This window comes from Octopus bimaculoides, chromosome 20 (assembly GCF_001194135.2).
Source record: "Octopus bimaculoides isolate UCB-OBI-ISO-001 chromosome 20, ASM119413v2, whole genome shotgun sequence".
NCBI classification, from domain to species: domain Eukaryota; kingdom Metazoa; phylum Mollusca; class Cephalopoda; order Octopoda; family Octopodidae; genus Octopus; species Octopus bimaculoides.
Window position 1 is genome coordinate 47,397,533 of NC_069000.1, and position 11,485 is coordinate 47,409,017.

The 11,485-nt window shown below is 37.8% G+C and overlaps 1 protein-coding gene and 1 long non-coding RNA gene across 7 annotated transcripts in view; one reads left to right on the forward strand and one right to left on the reverse strand.

Annotated features, from left to right (window-relative positions):
• The window catches only part of LOC106882897 (uncharacterized protein C8orf76 homolog), a 23,771-nt gene extending 15,176 nt beyond the window's left edge, over positions 1 to 8,595 (forward strand). For 4 of the 5 annotated variants that reach the window (XM_014933722.2, XM_014933721.2, XM_014933720.2 and 1 more), the window contains exons 6-10: positions 617 to 1,010; positions 1,896 to 1,968; positions 2,438 to 2,497; positions 3,319 to 3,387; positions 5,618 to 8,595. In XM_014933722.2, the coding sequence (XP_014789208.1) occupies positions 617 to 1,010; positions 1,896 to 1,968; positions 2,438 to 2,497; positions 3,319 to 3,387; positions 5,618 to 5,698 (677 nt within the window). In that variant the 3' untranslated portion in view covers positions 5,699 to 8,595. Of the gene's footprint in view, positions 1 to 616; positions 1,011 to 1,620; positions 1,969 to 2,437; positions 2,502 to 3,318; positions 3,388 to 5,617 lie in introns of those variants that run through there. The other variant, XR_008266374.1, reaches the window with a different exon arrangement.
• Positions 5,272 to 11,479, reverse strand: LOC106882898 (uncharacterized). Of its 2 annotated transcripts, XR_001411048.2 has the most exons (5): positions 11,364 to 11,479; positions 9,703 to 9,732; positions 7,053 to 7,073; positions 6,244 to 6,330; positions 5,272 to 5,345 (listed from the first exon to the last, which is right to left on the reverse strand). It is a non-coding gene; the product is annotated as an uncharacterized LOC106882898 (long non-coding RNA). The 2 variants fall into 2 exon arrangements; XR_001411047.2 differs by lacking the exon at positions 5,272 to 5,345 and having other exon boundaries at positions 6,161 to 6,330.
• Between the last annotated feature and the right edge of the window lie 6 nt (positions 11,480 to 11,485).

An 11,485-nucleotide genomic window follows, 5' to 3' on the forward strand; every position in this document is an offset into this window, starting at 1 on the left:
AACATCTTTAAAAGACCTCAGCATTTTCAAATCCTCTTCCCCATATATTTCGGTGACAAGAAGGGTATCCAGCTGTAGAAATACAAAAAAATCCTGTCTGACCCATGCAAACATGGAAAAGTAGCCATTGAAAGAATAATGATTTCACACGCACACACACACACACACACTAATTCATTTTTACATCTGTTTTACCATGCTAGCAGGGGTTAGACGAATAGATTCTTGAAACTTTCTTTTACAATCAGATTGCTCTTCCGCTTGCTAAGCTAGATCTGTTTGTCTTTTTCCAAGTAACAGATATTTTAATTTCACACTTTTTTGAAGGCAGAAAGCCAGCAGTTGACAAGGGCAAACAACAACAGTGTTACCCCTCAAAACTGGGTCATTTTCAGAATAGCACAAATGTAAACACACACACACATGCTTTTTGAGTTTCTGTCTGACAGAACTATAGTGGAGGAACTTGCCCAATGTGGTGGGGTGGGCGGTTAAAAACATTTATTTCTGCTGCTGGATCATGCCCCATCCTATCATTTGTGTTGATGGACACACACACACACAGAGTTTTCCCTTTGGCTTGTCTCTATTTCTTCTGTTTGTCCATTGGCCACAGAAAACAAGAAAGTCTTACATAAACTGCTGATACTTCATCCAATCAATGTCCACTTTTGGATGGCTTTGACTAACTGTTATTCACCAGAGACTACAGCTACAACTGACCACTGCAATAGTCCACACCCAGATGTCACTGACTGTCACATCAGTGCACAGCTAGAGACTACATCCACAACTGGCCACCACAACTGTGTACAACCAGTGACCACATGTAGAGCTGACCACCACAATAGTCTACTGCCAGATGTTAAGGACCTTCACAACTGTCCACAGACAGAGACCACATCTACAGCTGACCACTACAACTGTCTTTGGCCAGGTGTCACTGACCACAACAGTCCAGAACCAGATGTCACGCTTTTGAAATATCTAACTTGTCTTCATCGATGTTCGTAAGTAAACCTGTTTCTGTCCTAACACTTAACAAAAGTCCAAGCCCGTGTGTGTGGATATGTGTATATATGTGTGCATGAGTTTGTCTTTCTTTTGCATTCTCTGTTTTGCAAACAATGACTTCCTGACCGTATCTTTTACTTAATGTCCCCCAACATGTCCAGGTTTCTTGACATGTCTTGACACATTGTAGCATTTCTTGCATAGAAGAAAGTTTCCTTCAAACGATTCCGTTTGTCTGCCGTTCTCTACATGAAAATCTCCAGCTTGTTCGTTGTTCAACAGACAGGGAGATTATTACGTTGCTTGGAAACAAAGTGATGGCACGGCAACAAGAGAGGATCCATAGAAAACTCTACTTTGATCATTGCAAACATGGGAAAGCGTTTCACAAGCTGCCTACTATTTACACAGCTGAGATGCGCCTTGCCATGTTACCCCCTTTTTAAGGAATACAAGAACTGTTGCTCACCTTGTGTCAACATTTGGAACAATTTCTGTTGTTATTATTTGTAGCAAAAGGTGAAATAGCAGAACCAATAGTTCTGGCTTTTTACATTCTGAGTTCAAATTCCATTGAAGTTCATTGTGCCTTTTTTTTCCTTCCAGGGTCAACAAGTACAAGTTGAGTACTGGACTTGATGTAATTGACTAGCCCCCTCCCTCAAAATTTCAGGCATTGTGCCGATTGTAGAGAGGATTATTATTATTAGTAGCAGTAGTAGTAGTAGTAGCAGTAGCAGCAATAGCAATAACAGTGGTAGAATCAGTAGTAGTAGTAGTAGTAGTAATCATTGAAATGTTGAAAACTTGTGGGTTTTGTTTTAATTTCTTATCTAAACTGGAAACGATGTAAATTCATTTCCCATTTTGCCCTCCATCAGCTCTTTACTGACACACACCTTGAAGACGACTTCATCTTTTGTTAAGAAACGCCATAAAACATTATTTAACAAGGTAAGTCAAATATTTTAAACTTTTCCCCATTTCTCAATTCTGAGGAATTGGTTTTCCATTTCCCCAAAATATTATATTTTGTTTTAAAGACGATGCATGTTTTCTTGTTTTTCCAAACAATATTCTGTGTTTTCTGGTGAAATTCCTCACAATTTAGACATACATCCTTTGTCTGGTTGTTTAATGTTTGTTTTTCTGGATGGGAGTTTATTTCAGCCAAGTTTTTACACCTGGATGCTCTTCCTTTTCTCCCAGTTTTAAAACCACTCCCACCCACCCACCTCACAATTACAAAATGCTAAGAGAGATGTTCTTTCATATCTCCATTAAACCACAAAATATTATGCAATGTATCCCTTTGTCTCCAGCCTCCCATTAAACCACAAGATGTTATGAGAGGATAACAAATGACATTGTAAATTAAAATATTCTAAATTTGGTTTCAAATATTTCTTTCTTTCATTTCCAGGTCAATTCAGCAATTGAACAATTCCAGATTGGCAAATCCATCACAACAACAATCAAAGAGGTTGGTCAATATTAAGAAAACATTTTATTACTATTTATAGAAGATGGCAGAATTGTTAGCACATCAGACAAAATGCTTTGCAATATTTTGTCTGTCTTTACATTCTGAGTTCAAGTTCCACCAAGGTTGATTTTTGCCTTTCATCTTTTCAGAGTCAGTAAAATAAGTACCAGTCAGATACTAGGGTTGATGCAATTGACTGGTCCCCCGTCCCCACAAAAATATTTCAGGCCTTGTGTCTATAGAAGAAAGGATTATTCTTGTTCTTAAAAATCCTTTGAATCCTTCATTTTCCCATATCAAAGACTAAGATTCAGTTTCTGTGGAGGGAGAAGGGTTTTGATGAAGGTAGAGTCCAGCCCTGGATCCTGTAGTATCAAGACATTCCTGCCTCTTATTTTAACACTGACCCCCCCTCTGAAGAAGCTGTAGATTGCTGTGTTTTCATCCCATTGATGTTCACTTTACATCTTCCTGGGACTGGTCATCATCACCATGTCTGCTTTTTATGCTGGTATGGGTTGGATGTGTGGGGCCATTTCTTAGAACTACTGGTCATAACTGTCATTTGGTTTAGATCTTATGGCTGGATGGATGCTCTTCCTATCACAAACCATTTTACAGCATGCTTGTTGCATTTTCTCCTGGCACCAGCGAGTTGAGTAACCCTCGACACGACCCTAAAGACCTCACAACCCTCCACTTTCTATGCTCAAATCCTGAAACTGACTTAAGAAAATGTAATCCTCCCTAAAATTGTTGTAACTGATTAATCTTTTTGGAATTTCTCCTCATTATTCTTCTATATTTTGTTTATACAGGTTGTGTCACAAGATCTTGGTTACAACACAGAATTGCCAGCATCAGATGACAAACTGGTCAATCAACAGGTCAGATGATAATCTTTTATATGAATTGCATGGTTATTCGTATCACTATGGCCAAACAGAATGATATACACTCGCTCATGTATTTATATAATAATGGAGAACACAGATTCTACTTAGCTTGACGCATCTCTCGAGCCCTTCGTCATTTCCTCAGGGATCAAGATGACACTTGGCAAGATATGGCACAATGCAGGATTCAAAGGATTTTTAATAACAAGAATAATCCATTCTTCTATAAGCACAAGGCCTGAAATATTTTTGTAAGGACAAGGGACCAGTCGATTGCATCAACCCCAGTGTCTGACTCTGAAGTTGACCTTAGTCTATAATAATGCACATGGATTGATATTGAAAGAGTCTATAATGGCCAAGGTGCCAGCTGATTGTTTCCTTAGAATTATAAGATGGTGCTCCAGCATGACCACAGCCACCTGGCTGAAACACGTCCAAGAATAAAAGAATATACTCCTGTTTTACAAATATATTTTGTGGAAAAAATGTTTGATTTGACATTTTCAAGTAGTTCCATAGCAAAGAAAAAAATGTCTGATTCTCTGCATTTAACTCCAATTAATATGTGACATTCTCCTCTCAAATAGAGAACCATAAATTTAATTTATTTCAAATTTCTTCTATTTTGGTCAAGAGAATCGCTATGCAACATGTTAAAACTTGTATTTCTGGCTGTAATTGGCTGGTCAAGCCCTGCTCCGTTTTTGTTATCTGCTCATAAATGGCTGACACAGGTGGATGAAAATTCAACATTCGTCTTCCGAGGTGAATGTTTCATTCAGATAAAAGAAATGCTTTTTAACTCTTTAGCATTCAGATTATTCTGTCAAATGTGAAGCTTATTCATAGAGTAGGTGTGAGAGACTGGATCTGACTGGTTTGAACATAAAACCAGAAGAATATTTGGGCTGGTTTAAATGCTAAAGGGTTCAAAGTCTAAATATGTAAAACACACACACGTTAACCCAGTCCAGGCTATCAGCGACTGGCAACCCTGTCAATGCTTTTAAAGACCCTGCAATATAAAATACAAAACCTGTCAAAGGACACAAACTCAAGTAGAGTCAACAATGGTCATTCCCCAACGAGGAGTGAGAAACCCCCTTGTCTTTAGACATCTCAGGAGAAGCAAACTCTGATGTAACACCTGCAACTTGCGTCTAATGATGTTGATTAGTTCTTTTTAGGAATCAGCTCTGTGCAAGGCCTTTTGTCACCTTTGCTGTGTGTTACATACAATGGCTGACCATGGCCAAAGAAAAAAGAAAAAGCAAACACTCAATGAATTTCAATGCTGGAACATAAGCCAAGTGTCGGTGAAGGTGGTAACTATGAACACCTGCTGCAAGAGGTGCCCATCATTGCCACATCTGTATGAAAAAGTATAGGAGTCTAAAAGACCACATTTGGGCTGCTTTAAGAGAGCAATAATCTTGTTGCAGCCATCATCATCATTGTTGTAATGTCTATCTTTCCATGCTTACATTGATCAAACAGGATTCGTGAAGGCAGATTTTCTGCAGCTGGGTGCTCTTTCTGTCACCCACCTTCATCAAATAATGTTTTCCTCCTTGTGTAGAAGATTGCAAATAAATATTACTGCTTGTAGAAGATGGTTACCCAAGAGATACCACAGGAACTGAACCCAAAACCATAGGGAAGCAAACCTCTTAACCATACAGCCATATATATATATATATATATATATATATATATATATATATATATATATATATATATATACGCGTGCATGTACAAACATGTAAATATATAAACCTGCATGTGCCTCTTTGTATCTATGTGAGTGCATGTAGTTACACGTGTGAGTGTGCGGGTGTTGAGGGTTGCAAAGGAGAGAAGAAACTGACTCAATATGCGTAACAGAGTTTATTCATGGATTCCGAGCTGGGATTTCACTTCGTCACGTTTTTCATTTCCGTTCTTCACTGCGAAGAAAATAATGTGAAGAATAAAGAATGGAAAAACTCAGAGTAGCGACATTGTGAAGCTTCAAATAAACAAATATGTATATATTAAGTAGTGCAGTCATTTGAACAGACTTACTCTGTAATCACAAAAGAGCAGACGTCAACATTTCTCCTCCTAACATAACACATACTGTTACAACACTTCTAATAATCTGTACTCTCTTTCTATGTACTCACATCCAACATGTACTCCAAACATTACAGCTGTATCTTTTATTTACTTTTTACAGGAAAACCCTGAAAGTTTATCAGCAGAAGATTTTGAGACCAAATGGTTTTCTTGGATCAAAAATATGGGCCCATGTTCTTAAATGTTGACCTGGTGAGGAATTAGTTGGGGCAATATTCAAACACACAGCTGCTTTAAAGTCTTGAAACCAGCTCCTATGGCAAGATTTAAAGACATCACATACAGATTTAAGCAGCATCTCTCAACTTTAGAGAATGAGGACAAGTGACATTCTTACAAGACTTTCTCATCTCTATCAGAAAAAACATTACTTTCATTATTATGTTTCGTTCTAGGATGTAATGGGTTGGAGGGTTATGCAAATTTTGACATTTGCATAGATTTTTCCAGTTGGATGTCCTTCATATTGAAGACTAATTATCCTTCAAGTGTTATGGCCCATGACCATGTTAGCAGTCAAACATAAATTACCTCACAGCCATGGAACCAATTCCAAGAGAATCTATTGTCTTTATTTTCCAGAAAATAGTATTACAAAATATTCAACCAGTTATTTAGAAAGTCATTAATATAAAATCTGAAATACTTGATTTTGAAATGTTTTAATAATTTAGAATTTTTCCATAAGGTATAAACTAGAAATATTTAAATTTCAGTGAAGAGTACCAGGGAAACAGGATCACTTGAGCCATGTCTGAATGATATTCATCATAATCAACCCTGTACTGCACACCATCAGTAGAGAATTAGCAGCTGAAATAAAAAACAAAAAAAAAAAACACCTTCAATTAGTCTCTATCATAAAACACATTTCTACAAAAGAAAAAAAAAACATTTTGGTGGGTTGAGGTGGAATATGCTAACAGCAAAGTCTGCCTGCTGTAAACTCTTGAAGTATAAAACCTTTCAAGAGATGACCATGTTTGTATAAACTAAAATTTTTTCAGTCCCTAAATTCTGAAATGGATATTTTACAGCTCAGTAAAAATAATGCAACTCACTCAACCATTGAGGCATAATCGAACTCATTGTCATTCATGTAAACTCAGACAAGAAGAGTTAATATTATACCTTAGCATTTAACACAACAGCAGGAGTAAGTTTTGAACTCGTGACCACTTGGTTACAGTTGTTATATTACCGCTTACAATATTTCCAGGGTTACAACTATTATTACTCTAAAAATTCATTTCTTTTCTCTCAATAATCAAAATAATATTTCTAATAATTCCTTCTGTTTCAACATTTACATGGAAATGATTGACAGAGTTTTTTAAGTGAACAGTGATTCCTTCACTTGACACTGGACACTTCTTCCACTCTTTTGATTACAGCAAATAACACTAACTTCTGGACCACTTTTTTAACTGCAATTCTGTATAGCCTTTAACACTATCCCCTGTGTGGAATGTGCCCCACTACTATGACCATCGTTGCCCTAACTGGGATTCAATCAAAATTTAGTGGTCACTTACCATCACTGGAGCCAGTTGATGCTAAAAAAAAAATAAAAAAGCATAAGAAATATATCAAATTAACAAAAATCAGTTCAGTTATATTTTTTATCCGGTCATTTCAATATTGCCTTCTTTATAGAAAAATGTAGCTAAGGTGGGTCATATAAATTGAGACTACACACACACACACACACACACACACACAGAGATATTGTGCCTATATATATATATATATAGAGAGAGAGAGAGAGAGAGAATCTAAATGAGCAACAGAGATGTACAGATGACTGCATAGACTTCAAACAAAGGATATAACTTTATTTTTTATCCTTTATGTTTGAAGTCTATGTGGTCATCTGATGAGAATGGTTTCTTTCAAATTGATGGAATGTTTTCATTAATCAATCAAATGGAGCTGCTTGAAATGGCCATAATGAATTGACACTTGTACATCTTTGTTACTCATTCATATTCTCTTCACCTAACTTGGAATCTGCACTTTGGAAATACTATAGAAAGTACAGGTCTGAATTACCAAGGGCAGATATCTTCACTTGGCTGGGTTGCATTGTCTGCACACACGGCAGGAATATCAGGTACAAATACCCACTGCACGGAGTCTTGACATTCAGTATTCAATTAATATTGTTTGGGTGTGCAGATTATACTGACCAAGTAAGCTGCTTCTATTTAAGTACCTAATTCAACGGAATCTTAAAGGATTTATATTTAAGTTCTTTTTTATGAGAAACGTTTTTGGGTGCCTCAAAAAGGCTCCTCTGCTATTTATTATGGCTCCTGCTCATTATTCCCATCTTCCAAAGTAATTTTATGAGATGGTTATTAATTGGATGCTGCTCTGGTGTAGGATAAATATAGTAATGATATACTGGTGGGCTTCCATATAGTTTTTGTCTGCCAGTTCCACTAACAAGGTATTGGTTGACCATACAGCCATTGCCGAAGAAGAGGTGAGTGCAAGGCATCAAAGGATAGATATATTCTGCTGGTTATAACAGAATCCTTTTATCAAGTCAGAAAATCTTCATGGCTCTTCAGCAGTCACTGTTGTGTGTCTGCTACTAAAGTAATTTTTGAAGATAGCTTTTTCCATATATTTCCTTTCCTGAGTGTCCAGTAACACGGTACCACGTCCTCATGTTGTTTTTCTCTTGCTTGTTCAGATTGACTATATACCACATGTTCACATGGACCCTGGCCTCCTGACTGACTTTGGAGTACCTTAATTCCTGAAATGTACCTCCAGATTACTCTTCTTCTTCATTCAGATTATGCCACTCTACACCTTGATTGGGGAAATCATTACAATTTCTCTGTGACTCGACCCACTTTATCTCCTCCTCCTCCCTATCTTCTGTTCTACTTCCACTTTTCTCTTTCCCTTTTTGTCGCCACCAATAACACCTACCACGTATGTATCATTGGCAATTTTCTTTCTCCCTCTTTAAACTTTTTCTATATTTCTGATGAAGAGCTCTGCTCGAAACGTGAAATCTTCTTTATTTTCCTGAATGTCCAATAACACAGTACTTGTACCATGTCCTTGCGTTTTTGTTTTTTCTTGCTTCTTGTTTGGATTGACTGTATTTGTGTGTGTGATATCATTTTAACGTCCACTTTCCAATGAGAGGTCAGATGGAATTTACTGAGGCAGATCCCCTTCCTGCAATCAACCTGTTTCCAAGAAAGGCAATATTTCCCCATGGTCAGGCACGTTTTTGTAGAATATTGGAAATGATACTGCTTATATGAGAGGGTCATTCATTTACAACTATCATGTAATGTCAGACACACACACACACATTTAAAAGAGCAGCCATGTTGTATATTTGGGCCTGAAAGATTGCTTGGAAACATCAGGTATAATAATAATAATAAGAGCTTGCCAGTTTATTGTATTTTCACAACATGAAACTTAAAATAGTAAATTGAACAGACTGTGTATATATATTGATTGGCTTTCAAATTGTGGCCCAGGGCCAGCAAGTTGTGGGGGGAGGGGGGCTAAGGCAATTACATTGAACTCAGTGTTTTATTGACCCCAAAAGGATGAAAGGCAATGCTGACCTTGGTGGAATTTGGACTCAGAACAAAAAGACAGGCAGAATGCCACTAAGCATTTTGCCCAGCATGCTAATGGTTCTGCCAGCTCACCTACTATATATATAAACCATCATCATCATCGTTTAATGTCCGCTTTCCATGCTAGCATGGGTTGGACGATTTGACTGAGGACTGGCGAACCAGATAGTTACACCATGCTCCAATCTGATTTGGCAGACTTTCTACAGCTGGATGCCCTTCTTTTAACGCCAACCATTCCGAGAGTGGAGTGGGTGCTTTTTACGGGCCACCAGCATGAGTGCCATTCTTATTACCATCCACTTTTACTGAGTCTACTGGTTTTGTTTTCTTGAGGCACTAACACGGGATGTGTTGAATAAAGGGACCTCATAATATTCACTGATAAAGTTATAGCCATAAATAGGTATTTGTTGGTCCTTATGCTGTGTGTATGGACGGGACCTGACATAACATCTAAGGAGGTTTACATCACTGACAATTGTTAGATTGCTATTGAATCTGTAGCATACACTCCATACATTATTCTGTTTCTATAAATATTTTGGACAAAAAGACAACTTACTGGTATCTTCTCCGTAAAGAGTTGTTGCCTCTGAAATAAATAAGACAAGTTTGCATTTATTTAACATTCTATAAGAATACGTTAACATACACTGACAGACATATGCAGACAGATACTCCACACACAAAGGAACTGCTATATATAGAGGAAGAGGGAACATCTGGCCACAGACCACAAGCTAATACCTACACCCACAAATTGTTTCATTCAGCCCAAACTGTGTTGAGATGACACTTTTCACGACTGCAATGATAACATCTAATCGATAATGAAGCAGTTGCAACATTTACACCCATGCAATAGTTGATCAAATGACCTTCCCATGTTAAGAGTTAAATCAAGCCCAGTTGCAGCACTTCCCAATAGAAAATGTCTTCTGGTTTAGACGAAACCTTAAAAGTGTGCAGTTTCTTCAGACAAACTCAAGAAATGCTTATAGGCAGGAATCTTCCTGTCACCAACAACTACTACATACATACATACCATATTAGCCAAAATTTTAAAAGGGCTGCAAGTAGATCCTTAGTGGACACTTATTTGTGCCCTAAATCTCTGTTGTCAAATTTAACATTCTAAGTACACCCCCATCCCCACCCTTGCTCCCATGAACCATTTCTCTTCACTTTATTCACTACCAATCCAACTACAGTCAAATACTTTGTCCACATCTGAGAATTCAAACTTAAGCTAAAAGCTTCTCTTGCAGCCATTTCTTTAGAACTATGGCACCTCTTTTCACCCTCCCACCATCAAAAGGTCATTGGCATTATATTCAGTAGTTCACTTGGCTGAATTCTTCATGTCAGTGTCTGATGATTCCAGAGACACTCTTTACCTTTGAAATCCATCTAAAACAGCTTCCATCTTACTAATTTCACTCCTAAAACATGGTTTGACCGAACACAATGGTAAAAAAAAAACAACCTTGGCCCAAGATGTCACTGAGAGGGATTGAACATGTGACCTTGAGATTGTGAAGCAGGCAACCATTTGACATGCTAATAAAATGATGGCCATTCCTTCCCACAATCCCTATTTACTACTAAACTAATTAATACAATTAGTCTGATATTAACAGCACATCTGCTGCTTGACTATCCCACCTCTTTGCTGGTTCCATTAAACCAATTTTATTTCTCAACCTCAAAGTGTCTCTCTCAGACATTATTCTATGACCACCACTGTTTATATTGGAAACACTTCATATTTCTTATGTGAATCCTCCTCTTCGGATTCCCTTGCTCTCCGCTGTTTCCCTCATCTGACAACCCTAAGCATTACACTTCCCCTCCCCACCAACTGGGATTCTCCCTCTGATTTGCAGCAAAAACAATTGTCTGAATCCATCATCATCTGGTCATTCAACACAGCTTGTCAGACTCTTTCCACACCAACAGAGATAGATTAATAATTCCAGATTCAACTGACACGTCAGCATGAAGTCCACTGCATCTCAATTCCAACACCTTTAATCTCTCTCCATCTCTTTTCTGCCAAACTCCATTGGACAAGTAAAATAGCTCTCATCCGTTACTAAGCCAACTCTATTCGATTCTCATCCAACCTTTTACACGACATCCTCCTTGGTCTCACTCCTTCAGTCAACCTCTTCCAGGTTCCTTGTTAATTACTTTCTCAAGCCAAAGACTTCAAACACTTACCAACACCACCAGTTTCGTCTCCATGAACATCTGGATCTTCTTCAGTACCCATATCATCGCCACCGCCACCACCACCACCAGTACCTTTAGGAGCAGCAGTAGTGGCACCACCACCACCACCA